Source organism: Cyclopterus lumpus, chromosome 18 (genome assembly GCF_009769545.1).
Source record: "Cyclopterus lumpus isolate fCycLum1 chromosome 18, fCycLum1.pri, whole genome shotgun sequence".
Classification (NCBI taxonomy): Eukaryota; Metazoa; Chordata; class Actinopteri; order Perciformes; family Cyclopteridae; genus Cyclopterus; species Cyclopterus lumpus.
Genome location: NC_046983.1, coordinates 12,263,669 through 12,282,768, shown reverse-complemented (window position 1 = coordinate 12,282,768; position 19,100 = coordinate 12,263,669). Strand labels below are relative to the sequence as shown.

General features: G+C 44.2%; 1 protein-coding gene across 4 annotated transcripts in view; it reads right to left on the bottom strand.

Moving 5' to 3' along the window:
• Nucleotides 1-229: 229 nt before the first annotated feature.
• plcb3 (phospholipase C, beta 3 (phosphatidylinositol-specific)) overlaps nt 230-19,100 on the bottom strand; it is a 41,227-nt gene continuing 22,356 nt past the window's right edge. For all 4 annotated transcript variants that reach the window (XM_034557596.1, XM_034557599.1, XM_034557598.1 and 1 more), the window contains 32 exons: nt 17,318-17,386; nt 15,526-15,663; nt 15,095-15,174; nt 14,943-14,996; nt 14,595-14,667; nt 13,483-13,583; nt 13,136-13,302; nt 12,059-12,205; nt 11,820-11,977; nt 11,042-11,124; nt 10,427-10,511; nt 9,857-10,004; nt 9,619-9,720; nt 9,457-9,530; nt 9,274-9,370; nt 8,911-8,995; nt 8,625-8,749; nt 8,317-8,471; nt 8,019-8,180; nt 7,800-7,899; nt 7,519-7,623; nt 7,134-7,228; nt 6,893-7,034; nt 6,095-6,136; nt 5,844-5,953; nt 5,551-5,660; nt 5,243-5,402; nt 4,607-4,683; nt 4,318-4,407; nt 4,104-4,161; nt 3,685-3,771; nt 230-3,597 (listed from right to left, as the gene is read on the bottom strand). In XM_034557596.1, the coding sequence (XP_034413487.1) occupies nt 3,280-3,597; nt 3,685-3,771; nt 4,104-4,161; nt 4,318-4,407; nt 4,607-4,683; nt 5,243-5,402; nt 5,551-5,660; nt 5,844-5,953; nt 6,095-6,136; nt 6,893-7,034; nt 7,134-7,228; nt 7,519-7,623; nt 7,800-7,899; nt 8,019-8,180; nt 8,317-8,471; nt 8,625-8,749; nt 8,911-8,995; nt 9,274-9,370; nt 9,457-9,530; nt 9,619-9,720; nt 9,857-10,004; nt 10,427-10,511; nt 11,042-11,124; nt 11,820-11,977; nt 12,059-12,205; nt 13,136-13,302; nt 13,483-13,583; nt 14,595-14,667; nt 14,943-14,996; nt 15,095-15,174; nt 15,526-15,663; nt 17,318-17,386 (3,597 nt within the window). In that variant the 3' untranslated portion in view covers nt 230-3,279. The remainder of the gene's footprint in view (nt 3,598-3,684; nt 3,772-4,103; nt 4,162-4,317; nt 4,408-4,606; nt 4,684-5,242; nt 5,403-5,550; nt 5,661-5,843; nt 5,954-6,094; nt 6,137-6,892; nt 7,035-7,133; nt 7,229-7,518; nt 7,624-7,799; nt 7,900-8,018; nt 8,181-8,316; nt 8,472-8,624; nt 8,750-8,910; nt 8,996-9,273; nt 9,371-9,456; nt 9,531-9,618; nt 9,721-9,856; nt 10,005-10,426; nt 10,512-11,041; nt 11,125-11,819; nt 11,978-12,058; nt 12,206-13,135; nt 13,303-13,482; nt 13,584-14,594; nt 14,668-14,942; nt 14,997-15,094; nt 15,175-15,525; nt 15,664-17,317; nt 17,387-19,100) is intronic.

Below are 19,100 nucleotides of genomic sequence, written 5' to 3'. Positions count from 1 at the left end.
TATTTTTCTTGCAATCTTTTAGACATTTTATTCTCATATTTGTCTTTTTTTCCACTCTTTTCCTCACACATATGGCATTTGAGATTTGAGGGAATAGTACCAAATAACAAAACAGCTCAAAAACAAACAAAGAAACCTTTGTAGCTTTCAAAATGTACTTTACGGCTCTTTTTTGCCAATGTCCGCAAAACCTCGTAAAAATAATAATAAACGACTCTAGCACAAAAAGTGAAAACCACTGGAAAATTGTTGTATTGATTGAAGACTTTTTTTTTTTTTTTTACTAGCAACAAAAGCACAGAATGTTAAAAGTGCATCTAAACATGAGAACAATTTCAGCTGAAATGGGGTTGGAGTAAAATATCAAACATAAGAATTAATAACAATCTTCTGTGTATTTTAGTAATAATGTACAAATATATCTGAATACTTGCCACTGGATTTGGAATGGCTTGGACCACCTCGAAACGTTTTTTTTTTTTTAAATAAACCATTTGATTTGAGAAGATGGGTAACTGTTTTACCACCGTCTTCACTGCATAAAGTAAAACAATTATAACACATTAAAAAAAAAAACACACACACAGCATACGGTCGTGTCTAAAGCGAAATTGCTGATTAAAAAACATTGACATGTACGTGCAGCACGCCGAGTGCAGGAACAGGCTGGCTGTCTTCTTAAACTAAAGCTCAGCATCCTCATTTCAGACAGTCCTGACCCCAGAAGGTGTGGTTGCAGTCCCACTAATGACCTGTAGGACAAACCAACCGCTGGCTTCTGGCTTCGAGTTGCTTTCTTCACGGTGTCAAACCTGAAAAAGCAGATTTTAAAACGCTTTGAAGAGATGCACATATTGTGTCTGGAATGGGGGGGGGGCTTGATACATGATTGATACACTCTGCAAATTGTTCAAATGAACTAGTGGCTTATTTCTTCCACCTATAAAAAAACTTAAATAACCACAAAAGAAAAAGTTGTTAAAATTCCATTTAAATAGATTAGTTTACAAAGAGTTTGTGTGAGGGGGGTAATCAGACAGTCAGGCAGCCAGTGCTCATTGAAGGAGGGAGGTGGAAGAGGACAAGGCAGAAATGTCTTCACTAATAATCTTTTCTTTTGAAAAAAAGTAGATTTTATACTAACTCTTTTCGTTCATCAACCTTCATTGTCCTCTGCTGACCTCCATCCCTCTTTAGCACTTGTAGTCAGTAGTAAAATTCACATAAAGCTAAACATGTACACAGAATTCATATACACAGAGTGCCATCATTTTACCACTCAAAGTGGAAACCACAAGAAAGACAAAAACATTGTTTTGTCTTATAAAAAAAGAAAGAAAGAAAAAAAAAAAAACAAGGTCTCCAGTAATGGATGAAATTAAAAAGTGAGGAAACTTTGATAGGGACAAAAAAAAGAAAACACAGATTTTTTTTAAACAAAGTACCGTTTGTGCACTACAATGCCACATTCAATGTTTGGCTTCAATGGAGTATCTTACAAACTGAGTGGAATATTCCCCCTAAAATAAAAATGTTCCTATGTCCACTGAGAACTGAACTACACGTGGTCGCACCTAACAGCAATAAGAAGTTTGAATTTGAATTGAATTTTGAGGCTTCAGTGAAATTAAGCATCAAGCTGTCAAATGAGTTGTGACAGGAATTCTTTCCACATAATCTAAACATTAAAACAAAAAGAATTTGCCAAATTGAGCAGATCTACAGTGTAGCAACTAGAATGCAAAGGAATACCCTCATGCGTTTGCCTCACATGGGGATTCAGACTCCAAATAAGATTGCATTTTTATATTAAAATGTCATAGTGCAGCCTTAAACCATCATCTGAGGACCGTCTCCTACAGTGGCGTTGCTATTTAAGCATAATGTCCATATCTAGGCTGCAAAAGTGTCAAAGTAATTCCACCAGCAAACATGGAAAGACACACACACACACACTATTTCCATTTAGCAGGAATAATCAGATGTCTCACCAAGAGATTAACTTCTCCACACACACACACACAAATACCCTTGTTGAGTTTAGTAATCAGATAGTCATAAAATGTATGTGTGTGCGTGTGTGTGCGCGTCTTGTTTTTAAAACAGGATGGATTACATGGGATGAGGATTTTTAAGTCTTTTAGCCACTGAACCATTACACTGTGCGTGTGTGTGTGTGTGTGTGTGTGTGTGTGTGTGTGTGTGTGTGCTTGCATGCACACACATATCATTATGCATGGTTAAAATGCCTCAGTAAAATACAGTGTCAGGCAGGTGTGTGTGTGTGTGTGTGAGAAAGAGGGTGTTACATCACTAACACACACACACAGACACACACACACGTTTCTAGCCAGCTGGAGCCCCCCTCCCCCATGCAACCTTGGCTGGACTTTGATTTGGGGTTAAAGGCCAGAGACCATATTCACACAATGACGCTGCAGCTCCTGCTGAGGCAGGTGAGTGTGTGTCATACAGTATGATCAGATAATCAGCTTAAATTAATAAAAGGCTTAAACCCCCAGTTTAAAATAAACAGCTGAAGCTTCAGCACCGCATGCTGGTCGCTTCTGCCATTGCATCTAAAACCTTTTTGAAATATTGTTCTCTCGTGTTCTCTATTGATACTCAATTCTGGAAATTACTGCTCTAACCATTAATTATTTTACTTGGAAAAGATGTGTATGTGTTTTGAGGCACTCCAGAGGCTGCATTCTCAATAGTGCTTCATGCATTTGTTGGACATGAGGCATTACGAAGCACATTGATCTAATGTTGCGACAAACAAAATCTCAAAAGATGAATAATAAATCGCGTTGGCCAACTGTATGCATGTTACAATGTTTTCCTGAACAATGGTTTTCTAACCTGGCTCTAGAGTTAAACGCTTTCAAAAAGTGTCACTGAAGAGGGTTCAAGTCGCTACCAACTGAAAGCTGAAACATGTGAGCATGAAGCGTATTGCGTGGCGATCGCTTACTGACCAGACAAAAATCCATGACGCTAAGAAAAAAGTATCAAAAAGGATATGACGTTAAAAGCAAGACAGACAAGAAAATGTAAAAAATTCAAAATTTGGTTATGATTCTTATGAAATCGTCAAACAAAAGTCATTATGTGCATCCGACAAAAACAGCAAAATAAAAAATAATATAGCTCTGTCGAATAATAAAAAAAGAAAGAATAAAATTAGTCAATAATTATGATCATTACTATCCCACATTATAATCCTCATAGACCCCGATTGAACATATTGTGTTTTCCTTTTTACAAGTAATCATTTTAACTGAAGGACATCTCCGCCTCCGACAGGACGGGAGTGGTGGACGAGGAAGTGGAATCGGCCAATGACGCAGTGCTATTGTCCATGCTCCTGTTCCAGGTGCTCTGATTGGGCGTTGACGGGTAAGAGGGCGTGGAGCAGTTGGAGGGCGGGCCAGAGCCGGAGCTGGGGCTCGGGCTGCTGTGATTGGACAGAGGCGAGAACAGGGCGTCTTTTCGCAGGCCTTTGCTCTTGAGCTCCAAATGAAGGTGCTGGCAGATTTCCTCCGGTAGTCGCTGATACTCCAGCTCGAGTTCCCTTTCCAACTTAGACTGGAGCTGCAGGAGAAACGCCAGGCAAATATGAAACAACCCATATTCAAGCAACTCCGATGTACGCGCGCGAGTCCGCGTGCTCCTGCTCACCTGTGGAAGTTCATCATCTATTTGTTGCAGTACCTCCCGCTGCTTCAGCATCAGCTTGTCCTGTCTCCTGGTCTGAGCCTCCTCCAGCTGGGGTGTGAGGAAAAAAAGAGCAAGAGGAGAAAAGCAGGGGGAAGTAGGACAAAGGAAAAGTAGCGTGTTAGAGGGGATTTTTAGGAGAAACCAGTACCAAAAAAAAAAAATATGAGGGAAGGAAGGACGACAAAAAAGATAGAGGCGTGAGGGAGGAAGGCAAAAGAAGATAATGTGTGGAAAGAGTCGGAGTAAAGTTGATGACAATGTTTTTTTTCTGGCGTTGTCATCAACTTTACTCCACTCTTGTACTATAAACTATAAACGACCGCCCTTAAGGACTGTCGTGATAACAATGTGTGTGCGAGTGTGTTCGTGTGGGTACTTACCCCGCGGATGAGGGAGACTGAATCTTGAATGTGCTTTCTGTTGATCTCATTCAGTTCCCTACAGCGAGAGATAGGAAGATGAAGAGGAAATAGCGAGGAATATTAAAGATTTAAAAAAAAAAAGGGATTAAAGACGTGGGGAGTGTGAACCCAAATGAGGTCCAACTGCCAAAATATCCCCACAAACATCTTGAATTTCAGACGGGCCGATTACGTTTCAGCCTTGTCTTTGTCGCGAATCTTGGCTTCGCAGATGCTGTTTTGTCGCTTCCTGTCCAGGATCTTCTGGAGCTCTTTCTTCTCCCTGCAAGCACAATTAAAACAGAACTTTTTTTTTTTTTTTTTTACATTATTGTGAATGTTATTAAAAAAAAAAACTAGACGATTGTGGTAAGTTCAACATCCAGAAGTCCGAATCACGTAGTGTAAAAAATAAAATAAAGACCTAAAAAGACCATAATGATAACGGACAGAAGAAAGTCACTCTAGCATTGGTTTCAAACCTTTCGCACGCCTCCTTGAGCTTCTTCAGCTGAGCTGCTTGGCATTCCTGGCTCGTCTCCTTTAACTTCTGCAAGGCCTGAAAAGACACGGCACCAGACGCCGACCTGTCAGCGAGGAACTGTGCAGACGTACTGAAGCGCCACGTTTCATCCAGGTCAGCCGATGATGAACGCCATGTTTAAGAACTCAGGGGGATGGGGGGGAGACACGGTGTTATTCCACGAGTGTCACCTTGGCTATGCAGAAGTGTGCGAAGTTTGGAGGAGTGAATTGACACTTTTCATACACAGGTGTGTGCATGTGCCGCTTAGTACGTTTAAGTCAAGTTAAGTTTTAGTTTATCAAATATATTTACATCGGGGACCATATACAAAAATACGTTAATCTTCAGAAAGAAATGAGATGCTTTTTACGAGATTTAGCTACAAGCTAATGTCCGTCTGGAGTCCCTGGCATCTCCACAACAAATGTACCAACAACTTATTGAGGCACACACAACCTTCATGTGAATAAGCGTGAAACAAAGTTAAAAAAAAACACGGATCCCCGCGCAGGTTTTAAGATGGACGGGGGGAGCTTCTTCCATTCTTTCGAAACTTTAAAAAAGAAAAAAAGCAGACCGTGCACAATCCTACCTCGGGCAGGTGTGTGTGTTGCGTCTCTCTCTCCAGTGCGTGGAGCTGTTGTCGGAGCTTCAGCAGCTCTTTCATCTGCCACTCCCTCAGCTGGACCGTCTGCTGCTCGAGCTCCTGATCCAGGGCCGTCAGCTCGCGCTGCACCGGCTCTTGGGGCTCGCTGAACATACACAAGGAGCTCAGGTCAAGTCGCTCCCAGTGAACTTCCATCTATCTTTACATCATCAATCAGTGGAGAAATGTCATCGTATGCTCCCCTCCCCTCTCCCACTGTTCTCCCTTTGTACGCCCCATGAACCCATCCTTACTTTCTCTTGATGCTCCGTTTGAGGTGCTTCTCCATCTGGCTGCGTCTCCTCTGGGTGTCAGATTGAAGCTGGCAACTCCGACTCTTCTGCTCCTTGCTCAGATTCCACACCTACAGAACACACACACACACACACACACACACACGCACACACACACAATAGAGATGAGCTGAAAAGAAGTGATGGTTACCAACATAGTGGACCTCCAGTTTCTATGCGGAGCTGAAAAACTCCCACACGTTGGCGTGAAGAATTAAATATTTATGGGTGAAAACGTCAGTCTGTGAGCGTACCTTCTTCAGGTGTTTCTTACGCAGCTCTTTGACTTCTTTGCTCTGTTTCTTTAGCAGCTTCAGAAAGCTCTTCTGCTCCCTCAACTCCTCGATGGACTGGGCCTGAACGTCTGAGAAGCAAACGGAATAATGGCCATCATGACATCGAGACATCAGTCAGTGTAAATCTTGCCAGCCACTAGCCAGCTCCTAGCCTGACACATGACTTCACTAGTTCCTGTGTGAGAATGAATGTGCTGGAGTGACCTTACCTGCCAGAACAGTGGCAATGAGGTCTTCCTTTGGACTTTGAGCTACACACACACACACACAAACGCACGTTACGCCATCCCAAAACACAAAAGGAGGAGAAGCACACAGACACAATGTGTGAAATGGGATGATGGGCACAAAAACAAAAAAAAACAGTGTGCATGGCCTCGGTATTTAAATGAATCCTACGTTGAAAAGAACGATAGTTCTCATAAATGGAAGAAATTGTTTAGTTCTAAAAATGCTTCACATTTGAATTCATGGCAAGTTGAGTTGAGATATCTCGTGAGAGATGCATGGTTTTCACGACGCGGTGGAAAACAATGTTTCACTTGTTGAAGTTTCCCCGGTCGAGTAATAAGATCTTGTAAATAGACAACAATGAATATTTGTGCAGCGAAGACACGTGGACATATTAACGTTACAATACGCACTAATACAGCTCCTTCCAGCAGGCCGATGCAAATACACATGGGAGGTAGGCAGACTGAGACCGCATCAACCTATAGACTGATAAACTTGCTCCATAACCAAACTGACAACCCCCACGTCACTGGCAACCTAATGCAGGTGCAGGGGACCCTCGGAGTAAATGGACTGGCATAACGGATTACATACAGAGAATCTTATGCAAAAAATAACAGGAAAAGAAAATCACGGCGGTGAATTTAAGGCATCCGTCATTGGCCGTGACGTCGACGTGTGCACACGACACGCGACAGGCGAGTGTATTTTGCATGTGTTACACGTAGACATTGAGACGGCATGTTTGTGAGGATTTAGAGAGAGGTCTCTACCCGGTGCAGGTAATTTGATGATGTCAGGGGCTTCCTCCAATGACCACGAGGGGAGAGTGTCGAAGGGGGAGGGGAGTCGACCTCCTGGAATGACATCACTCTCCCTCTTGGTCTCTCCCTCTTTGAGCTGGTTGGGGACATGCTGGGGGAAAGTAACAGGATGATGAGTTGAGGGCCTATCACACAGTGGGGGGGGGGGGGGGGGGGGGTTGTTACTGTTCAACACACAGATGTGTCTTACCTCACTGTTGTCCTCTATGAGAGCAGCCAGCTGCGTCTCTCTCTTATGTAACTGACTGATGTGCTTGATGGGGTTGGTCAGAGCCTCTGCGTACTCTGAGAACACGAACACACACACACACACACACACACACACACACACACACACACACACACACACACACACACACACACACACACACACACACACACACACACACACACAAACAAGATTTGACATGCCTTAGAGAGCCGTAAGATCACATATTCTGGACCAGTGGCAAAGTTGTATGATGGTCTTTTGTGTAAGTCCAAGTCAAGTCACAAGTCTTGGAGCAAATTCAAAGTCAAGGTGCTCGACAATCCTTGAGATCGCTAATTGAATTTGATTTCCAGTGTGTTCTCACCCTGGTGTTCATTTGGGATGTAGTCCTGGGCTTCAGCGTAAACCAGCAGAGAGGGCAACAGGAGGGGCTGGTTCAGCTCATTCTTGAGGTTGATGTAGTGGTACCCTAGAAGGGAAGAGAGACACACAGATACATAAATGACGACTTTGCATTGGTGTTGGGCAGTAAAAGGCACAGCAGACTTAAGGAATGACGTATCCACTGGATGCAGATGTTTGGTTACAACCAGACACTTGACAGTGCCAGAGTGTGTTTATGGGGGTTTGTGCATGTGTACTGACCAGGTCTAATGGCCGACACAGGGAGGATCCGGTGTCCAATAAACTTGCCGTTTTCTTCAAACACCGCTATCCTCAGAGACGCCAGTGTGGGGAGGACCACCTGGAGAGAGAGAGAGAGAGGGGGGGGGGGGGGGGGGGGGGGGGGAGGAGTTTAGAGAGCATTTACAATGAAGAGTGAGAGAAACATTTGAAAGGCATTTAAAATCCTGGGATGTGCACCTTATTAAACACAAACATCTCATCGTCCCACACGGGGTCAAGCGAGTTCCCATTGGATGTTTTGGTCCTGTACTTCCTCTTTGTATCAGCAGGAAGTCCAAATATGTCCACTTCCACGTACACGCCCACCTTTTTATCGGACAAAAACTGGCCTGAGATCACCTGGCGGATGGTAAATTAGACATGTTTATAATAATAATAATAATAATAATAATAATAATAACAACAACAACAACAACAACAACTCGTACCAAAGAACTTTGACATCTGAAAGGTGACACTTTTTATTTGCCCTTACCCTAATTTTGACCGTATTGGCGACGATACCGTCCACTATGTTTTCTGTGAAAGGGTCAAAGTGCTTGTCCGTTCTCCTCATGAACTCGGGTTTCAGCAGGTAGCCGCTGTGGCCGTTGTACTCAAACACCCCCATGTTCAGCTGCATGGGGAGGTCTGGTAGAGAGGAATGAAGAGATGAGGAAGGGGGATAGAGGGATGATAAAGAGGAAGATTGGTATTTGCAGGGATAACGGTTGCGATGCTTTAACGTGATGCCCCGGACATTGGAATAGGCCACTTTAGGCCATCTGAAATGACCGCACTCACCGAGGGTCTGGAAGTTTAGCGCCACCATCTGGCAGCCGACGTTCCAGAAGAGCTGAGGCATGTAGTTAGAGCTGTCCACCCTTGTTCCTTTAGGGTAGATTCTGCTCAGCTGGTTCTTATTGTACCTGGAGGAGTGCTGTTAAGAGTCAAACACTGGATATGTGGCCACTGTGTGCGCTGACCATCAGCACAAAAGACGCATTTGAACACACACACACACACACACACACACACACACACACACACAAAGATGATGCGTGTACACATTGACAAATTCCAGGGATACTCGACAAACTCGATGGGGGAGCTCTTCAGGGTGTCCATGCCTTTTGTTTCCACCAGCGACGACATTTCAAAGAACTTCCTCCTCTCTGGTGGACAGATGGAGAGCAAAATGAGAGAAAGACATTGATTTAGATAAACTACGCGCGGCATGTCCGTACGATAAGACTGGTCATTAACCACAAGAGAGTACACACATCGGACTTGCCTGCTTAATGAGCTACATGGGAGAGGTGCTTAGAACTAACGAGGCTTGCTAACCACCCCCCTCACACACACACACACACACACACACACTCTTCCTTTCACTTCGCATCTTCCCCAGGACACAGAGTCAGGACATCTTCCTGTCTCGTCCTCTACTTACTGTTCGCCACCTCGAAGCTCTTGAATTTGACAGGCTCGATGTAGTTGACGAGGGTCGACATCTCCTCTGTGGCGTTCACCTCACTGCTGGCTGTTCCCTGCAGGAGGCAGATGACACTACTCCATCAATCAGCCTATCAGACGGTCAGACACGCCCGCCAGCCCTGTTCCCGGTGGCTCTTACCTCGTCAGAGTTTGGCTTTTTCAGCTCAGTCGCCGGTTCGTCGTCCTCGTCGTCCTCGCTTTCCCCATCGCCTCCTGAGCGATGTTTGAAATATACATTATGCGCCACGACGGCCGACTTTATAATCCACATGTCCGTCAGATCTTTTCTTCTTCAACTCACCGAGGGATTTGCGAGGCTCAAAGTCCTTGACCATCCTCTCAGCCAGCTTTTCCTCCCCGTTAGAAAGGAGCTGGCTTCCCTCGCCGTCCGTCAGAGGGCAGTCTACACAAAATCATAGTGTTAACATCTACGTTAGTGGCATATATTAACCACGTTATAGTCCCAAGATAGTCCAGGTTCCATTCCTCATAGTGCTTAGATGTAAACCTACAGATTCTCACTAGACGCCTGAACTCACCATTGGTGGGCGAAAGCTGCTCCTCCAGCTCTCTGCGTCTTATGCTGCCGCTACTCGAGGGCCGGTGGTGTTGGTGCTTCTTCTTGTTTTTGATGAGAATCTTACCCAGCATCTCCTGCGGCGAAGGGAGGGCCTGACCGGGGACCAGCTGAAGACATATGACAGACATGCTAGTAAATTCAGTTAAAATGTTATGGTTTTGCAAAAAACATTGTGTGCCTCGTTCATAAGCAGAAATATGATGAGTAATCACACAAAATGTGATCAACTATTTTTTTAAGAATCGCGTGAATGCACTGAAAGTTGTGAACACAGAGAGGTTCATGAGGTCACAAGCAGTGCATCAGAAGGTATGTTTTAGTACAGAATGGTCAAGATCATGGGCTGATCTGTGTATCACAAGCCGTTTGATCCTTTTTGATGGTTTACAAGTTGATTAAGACCATAGGATATTGGTCATTTTTTCCCCGTGAGACATCACTCGCAATAGATTTCAGACTGAAACAGACCGTAAAAAAATAATAATATAAATGAGTATCAAAAAGGTGTGCGTCTGAAGATCAGTCTTACCGGATATTTCTCTAGTGGCTCAATGAGCAGGGCGTCTCCAAAGATGGTCCTGCAGTACTCGGCCATTTTGGCCTGCTGCTTGGCTCTGACAGATCAAGAGACACAGGTTAGTTCCTGCTCAACTTTGGTCCACCACACTGGGGCCCTCAAGGTCCATTGTGTAGGATTTTTAGAATGAACCCTTAATATCTACATACAGCAGCCACGTCGGCCGTGTCGCACCACCATTGTTTCCACAGCAGCCCAGAAAGGACAAACCTAACCACTTGTGTTACCCGAAGGCCACCGTAGTTCTACGACACGCTTGTGAACCTGAAGTAAAGTGCAAAACAGTGCAAAACCGTGGCTCTGCCAGCCGCCATCTGAATGTATTCCGCTGCTCCTTAAGAAGGCGTGGCAAAGGTCCTAAAAGATAACGAGGCGTAACCCTGGTTGTGCACTCGGGGATTAGTCCGTTGGTTGCAATCTGCAACCTCAGCGCTACTAAATCACACTGGACCTTTAAGTTAAAACATTTAGTTCGGGTTGGTAATAAATACCAAAATACATAGAGCCGAGACAAAGCGGATGATCTGACCATGTGCTGACAAACACATACAGACTGATAACACTTACGAATCTACGTGGTTTTCAAAGGACAGGATGAGGGGGTACGGCGAGGTCTTGAAGGCACTTTCTGCTATCGCCTCAATCACCTCCTACAGTCAGGGAAGGAACGAGAACGATTAAACGATGTATTGAATAAAATCTCTCACGGTAGAATGAACATTTCCTCTGGTTGTAATGATGGCTTACGAGTACAATATGCACAGTTGTTCTTTCTAAAAGCACAACGTTGCCTTCATCATACAGTTATGAAGCAAAGATGAGCTTCTGATAGAGGCTTGAATATTATTGCGTTTATGGCACTGTCTAGACTTATATTTCTGCTATTTCTGCTATATTCAGCATTTCTGAATCCACTGCACAAAGAAGTTGCTGATGAAACCGCACACATGCACCGAGGTTGAGAGGTCCACACACCAAGAGCCCGATGATTTTTCTATATTTTTAACAGCAGAAAGAGGAGGAACAGCGTCTCAGCTTGTCACAGCTTTATAGCCTAACGTGTACATAAAAGTAAATTTACACAGTGGACCTCTTAATCTTAATGCTTCCATAAACCTGAAAATACTGCACAGTGTATTGGATCACTTTTATAGGCGTCATATAAAAATCTGAAAAAAGTCATGGGGGGGAGAAAAAAAAAAAAAGTCATTTATGTAAAAAAGGGACAAACTCTGTGAAAATGCGGCACGGTAAATGTGATATGAGCAATAACCGAAGCAAGGTGACGCAAATAAACTACACAAAATCTTTATCTGAAAATAATGTTGGGTAATTTGAATGCCACCTTAAAGGGGATCTCAGTGGTCATGGTGAACCCGTGGGTGATGTAGGGCTCCTCGTCTTGAGGCCGGCCCTTCCAGCAGTCCAGCTCCACACAGCGGCAGCCAGTCAGCAGCACCTGCCGGTATATCTCCACTGATGACAGACCAGTCAGCTGACCCACTGAGGGAGGGACAGATGGTTTTAGATCCAACAGATTAACGCTCAAGCTGTACGTGTTCTATCTGAAGAGTGCACTTTCACCTGTGAGGTACGTGTTGTGCGAGGAATTGATAAAGTAGTGAGACAGTGGTTGGTTCATGTCGTCGATGATATCCAGCCTCTCTGGAGGCACGATGCTGTTCTCCTCTCCTTCCAGGTACCGACTGAAAGCCTGCAAACTGATCTGGTCTGCATGAGAAAGAGAGAGAGAGAGAGAGAGAGAGGAGAGAGGAGAGAGAGGAGAGAGAGACAGCGAGAGAGAGGAGAAAGGAGAGGGGAGAGAGGAGAGAGAGAGAGAGAGGAGATACAGAGACAGGAGAGAGGAGAGAGAGAGAGAGAGCGACAGAGAGAGAGAGAGAGAGAGATGCAACGTGTTTACAGACCGTAAAAAAGGTCAAACTTGTTTTTGACAGTGAGACCAGCCTCCATCTGCTCACGGCGAGGCCTGGAAGATACTACTCTACATTTACGTCATGTGCTCCAGCAGTAAACCGGCCAAAAGAGCAAAAGGCTGTTTTTCGAACGTCAACCGTCCGAACACCGTGGGCTGGATGGTGGATCATCTTACATATTTTGGCTTAACGATGTCCTAGCAGAGCAGCTCGCGGTTTTCCAGGTTTTTCCACAACAAAACAGGACATTGCATCAAATTCAGAAATAATTCCCACTCTCGGGGGTGTTTCACTGAATGGAAAGAGATATGGGCCGTTTGGAAATGGACATCCAGCTGCAATAAAACACCAGATCCAATCCATCATACCTATAAAACTATAATTGTCACAGTACTGCTGCAGCTGATGGGACAAACGGATCTACAAGAGGATGCAGCTGCAAGTGCACTGACCTCTTTTGTTATCGAGCCAAGTATGGTATATATTTTATGCGACTCACTTTTTTTGATTCAGCAGCTCAAACACATCAGTGTATCGTGGTCACTTCCTTGGGTGATCATTAGGGAGCACATCAACAGGCAAAGGAGCCACAAACTGATTTATATCAGCAGCGATGATGCACAATATGAGATTTTAAGCCGCTTAGGATACAAACGTCTAAATGTCGGGAATGTGAAGAGAAGGGGGAAAAAAAGAAGGGGAAAAAAGCACACTCAAAGTTACTAACCTCTCTCCAGCTGGCTGACGTTGGTCTCATATTTCTCCATGATCTGACGGACCTGTTCTCTTTTCAGCGGGGGGTACAGCACCTCGTTCAGTCTGGAGTCTCGCTGTCTGTGGTTAATGAAGTCTATCAACTGGTCCAAAGAGATGAATGGCTTCCTCTTGGAGCCACTGGAGTAAAAGAGACACATTTACTGAAAAGGTGCAGGCTGTGAGCATTACTGGGAGCCCCAAAGAAATAACTTGAGCATAATTCTTGAAGGTTTTAGGGTGGGGGTGTAATGTTGGTCTGGCAAAAAGGTTAATTAACGTCGTAGAAAATCACAGTTTGTGTTCTCAGGCGTCACAAACCTCTCCTCAAAGATGCTTTGTATCTCGGGCCGGAGACAGAGGCTGTCGAAAAACTTCTGGAAGGCGTCCCACGTGAAATCATCTGGCTTTATTCCCTCAGACTGGACGAGAACAGAGAGGATTGTGTGGAAAGATATGGAAGGGAAAGGGAGATAATGGAATTTGCATGAAATGCAAAGTTTGACAATGCAGGATCAACACATGCCACTGTTTCAGTCAAATGCATCCTGGTCTCCACGACTGATATCCAAAATATTGAAGCCCTTGCTTTATTGTTGAATTTCCAACACACTTATTCAAAACTATGAAGTATTGTGAATTCTGTAGGCCGAAAGATAAATATGCTTTTTCTTTAAAAGCACCATATAACACTGATGACACTGTCAGCTGTGTATCAGGTTCTCCTCCGGCTTCACCCACTTTGTGTGATCCCCTATTCAACCAGCAGGAGGCACCAGAGTACAACAATACAGAGAGAGAGAGACCCTGACAGTGCAGCGGCCCCTTATTCAAAGAAAGAAATGTCTTGTGACTCCATACTGATTTTTGGGATAGATTGCCCAGACTAATAACACACAAGAATCCTACTTTTACCTTCACACTGATTTTACAAAAGCATTCGACAACATCGGACTCTCGGGTTTGGAAGACAGGATGTTTAATATTTAAACCGCTCTACCGTTGCTCCAACTATATGACATCTAGTTGTTATGAAACAGGCAGATTTAAAATGAATGGTTTAACATGTCGGGGGTCGGCTTATTTGCTTTCTTGTCGAAAGTGAGACGACAAGACTGACTGACACCACTCTCATGACTGTGGTAAATATGAGGGTACCTGCCAGCAGCTGGTTAGCTTATCTTTCCACCTACCGGCATTATTAGAGCTCACAAATCAACGTGCTGTATCTTAAAAACTATCTTAAAAAAAACGTACAACTCTGTTGACAGTTCATTCAAAGCATGCAGCCTTCTTTGCATTGCAAAGGCATCCAAAGAATGCTGTGCAGCACCACAGGGTGAGCGACTGAGCTGCAGCGATTGGAACCGACACACAAAACACTCGCAGATATGCGAACAGCCCTGTGGTCAGCGATCGCTGTGGAGGATTACCCGGTTATTGACGAGGCCGCACTGCTCCAGAGCCGTCTCCACTCGCTTTTTATCTGAAAACATCTTGAGAATGCTAAAAGAAACACAAGAGAGTTTGGAGAGATAACAGTCACTGCTCAATGTTTTCTTTTTGCGGTGCTTTGTGAGTCAAACCTTTCACGTGAAACAGAAAAACAGCAGTTTTGAAAAGGATTACATTGATATGAATGACAGGGCTGACCAAAAAAAAAACAATGAGAGAAGAGTTTAACTCGACGGGAGAGAAAGTGGAAGAGAGACAGAGAAGAGGAAAGGAAAGAAGAAGTGGACTGCACAGTTATGTATAGAGTGTAAAAAGTGCTTTCTCACTTCTTCACAGGAATTTTTCCATCCTGATTCACCTGCAGCTTTAACTTAGTGTACCTGAAACAGAGAGAGAGAGAGGCTTTAAAAAAAAAAACAACAACAATGATCTAAAATCAGTTCGCTAATGTTAAGATAAGACGCAGGCGGCTTCTTACGCTTTGAGGAGGAAAGTGTGCCGTGATGCATTCTGGGAAAGTATGTTTGTGGCCAAAGTGAACAGCTCATCTGTCCAAATCTGGAAACACACAGGCACGAGATGATAAAACAAAACGGGGTTGTTTGACGGTTCGTCGGATGTCAAAACTAAGGGAAATCGTTTCCATATACAACACACAGACTAACGCACAGAGAGGGAACATAATCCCTCTTTACGACTCCTAAACAAACGCACATGCCTGTATGTCAACATCGTAAAGGGAGCAATCAGCATATGGCCTGGAACAAGCAGGGGGGGGGGGGGTAAGGAGGAAGGACGCAGACATGACAGAAGGGGAAAGAAGGATGGAAGAAATATTCAAAAGGGCAAGTAAAAAAGTAAGTGAGGAGGCGATGGGACGATGGTAGTGGCGCCGGTTTCCACGGTTACCTTCGCTGTATCTTTCTGCATGGCCTGGAAGTTGAGGAAGGAGATGTTGACAAGATCGTTGCCATGGACAACGGTTACCAGCTTCCCTTCAACGTTGTCCCCTTTACCGAAGCCCAGCACGTCCCGCAGCTTTGGGTCCTGACACACACACACACACACACACGTTAATACCGTCATATTCTTTAAGACATTGAAAGTGAACATCACACACACACACACACACACACACACACAGCTTTGACTGGTGCAGAAGATCTTTCCATCCTCCCCGGCTCTCTGCCTCCTGGAGAACAGTAAATGTGATGCATGTGGCGGAGCGCTCTGATCTAATTAACCAATCGACTCTTTCCTCCTTTTTAGACCACTCGTTCTCCCCCACCAACTCTCTCGAACGCTCAATGTCTCTCCATCAATTAAGCATTCTCTCAATCACTCCCTCCCTCCCTCTCTCTTTCATTTCAATTAAATTAATTAACTTAGAAGACTGTTTATCTAGAAAAATACAGAGAACAAAATGTGCATTGCCATGAAGCAGCGAGCGAGACTTTGACGGATCAGTACACTAAAATTGTGACTAAAGATGATACGCAGACCTCACGATAAAAGGATTTTCTTTGGAACCCCAGATGGACCAAAGAAATGGTCCTCGTAAAACTGTTGACAGTGTGTTCTGTGGATCTTCCAGACCATCAATAGGAACATTACTTCTGGATGCAAATATTGTGAACATGTTTAAATGTTTTAAAGCGTTAACAGATGTTTTGGCCAACAATAGAACATCTAAATATTATCATCTCATCAAGTTGATATGGCAATCTCCATAACAAACAGTTTGCTTATTTACATATTCAGCTCATATGGAGCTACAGAAGCATTAATGTAATCAATTCTGGCCACCTGATACATATATGAACTAATATGCATCAACTCCGGAGGGAAGTGTCTCACTCTTCAGATGCGCTTGCATTGTGTGTCTGCCGTTTGCTGCTGTGCAGAAAGTGTACAGTTAGTTTACGGTAACCTCCATCGTGACGTGACCCGGGCCAACCGAGCCAAACCTGCACAGCCAGATGCCATTCGTGAAAAGGGAGAAGATGAGTATTTTTGTAATGTGGGTGCACTGGCCCTTTAAGCATTTAAAGCACTGGCATGATTTGGTTTTTCGCCATTCCTTTTTTCCCCCGAACACCACATTTCATGACCAAATAACCATAAAATACATCAAATTCACTTTTTACACAACACAAAACTAAATACCACCCTTTAAATATTGCTGATAATGCAGTTTTTCTTACATAATGGCAACGGTTTTATTTCAATTAGAGCAGAATGGGTATCTACTCCATACAGATTAAAAGTAGGACTTTGGCTGTGATTACAGATTGTAGGTCGGGTAATCATGTATAATGCTGCTTTTTTAAATTCATTTACTATATATCTATATTTATTACATTTTGACCCACAGGCCTGCACTATTTCAAGAAGTCCATAGGATTACACCACTAACACGCAGCTTCATCGCTCGGCCAGATCTACCATCTTACACAACGACTTCCTCACCAACAGTCACTGCTTATATCACTTCCTGTCTGACGGCCCATCTGTCAGCAGGCTCATTAGCTCGCTCTCACCTTTGCGGAAGCACGCGCACACACACAACACAACACAACACAACACACACACACTTCTAGTCAGAGAACAAAGTTAGCAACAGCAGGAGGTGACAGCTTCTTTTTCTCTCACACACACACACACACACACACACAGACAAACGCGTAAACACATAACTGACCTTTGGTTGTTTGGCGTATTTCCCTGTTCTGGTGTCCCGGATGGTGTTGACGTCCAGAATCTCCACCTCCTAAATGACAGACAGGTGTCAGTCAATCACTTGAGGAGTCGCAGAGCGTCAACGTTAGCGAATGAGGGAGAAGGGGACACACTGTGAGATTAATGGAGATTAGGGGCTCTTCTCCTTTTATACATTCACACCATCGTATTTTGTGTTGTTCTACGAATGGCCGTGTTGATTGTTCGGTCTGTCCATCACTTTGGGCCGGACTGAAATATATCTCACTAACCATACATAGGATGATTAGCCACAAACTCTCTCAGACGGTAACTGTTCCTAGACAATGTGCATCGGTGATCCTTTTAGGAGGTTTTAAGTGAACAATTGACTGAATGGCGATGACGTTCGGTCCCTTTGGTCAAACCTTCAAGTAAACTGATGATATAAATTCTTATATATTGTTATAAATGTTATGCTTTTGTCAGGCTACTCCAGTTCAGAATAACAAATAGAAGATGAGATTTGTCTCTGGGAATGGCTTCTTGAGAATACATAGCGCCTTATCGCAACACACCCATATGTCATCGAATAGTCTATCCAAGACGTGGACTGGCCTTGCAGGGCTCAGTTCTGTGGAGAGAGAGAGAGAGAGAGGAGGAGATGGAATTATCCCCCTCCTCGATAGTTCAGCACTAATTAGAAGTTGCATACAAACCTGTGTGACGAAATCGGTGTATGTAAAGGCAGGGTTTTCCGGTTCTAGGGCAGAGTTGTTGCGACTCCCCTGGTATTGCAATATCAGCGCTTTACTTCGCTTGTGATAAGAGAAATAAATCTACCAGAACGAGAGAAGTTGTTGGCTGAATTCTTCCAAAAAGGCTCTTCCCATGCAGACGATTCTGAACGACGCTAACAAAACGGCGGCGTATAGACAATCCCGTCTGGCCGAGCTTTACTTTACTAATCTACTAAGTAGAAAATATTAGCATGCCATCCCATTAATGAAGATGGTGAACATGGAAAGACATGTCGTCAGCATTTAGCTCAAAATCGCCACGGCGTCGTCATGCGGAGCCCCCGGCGTCGTCGGAGACTCCGTCTCTATCGTGTTGAGAGATGGATCGAGTTGCCGGCGGTTTCCGACAGCTCAAACTTCAAACAATCAATTTTTTCACGCTCACAAAAGAAAGTCAACGATAAATGTGCTGCGAGTGTGTTTATGCACCGTGATGGCGTGACGGGCCACGTTTAGATCAACATATCTAAACAAGTTTGGCAATTAATGGGAGAAGCAGCAGGCAGAAACGCTGATGGATTAAAACGTGTGTTTACGCTCAGTCCAACGAATCCCCTTTTATCAGATTCCCCTGCTTCTCTATTCATGAAACACGACCGGTAACATATAAACTGTGTGTGTGTGTGTGTGTGTGTTTGAGACTGTGGAAAACAGAGAGACAAAACTTTTGGAGAACTCTACACACACACACACACACGCACACGCACACAAACACACACATATCCGAGACCAATCTTTGGAATAGACTCGCATGACTGATGCTGCAACACAAAAAACATCTGTGTGGATGCACTGCACAGAGCGGACAGGACAATAGTCGTACTGCATGAAAGCCAGGAATGACCTCACGGTGCTCTCGGCCTATAGGATAGCGTGGTCTGCGAGGGGAGACGAGGCGAGAGACGAAAAAGAGGGGTAGTGTGGTCGTAAACCCAGCCATAAACACAGAGGACGCACTGTAAATATTTGTTTAGCCCTGCACTCGTT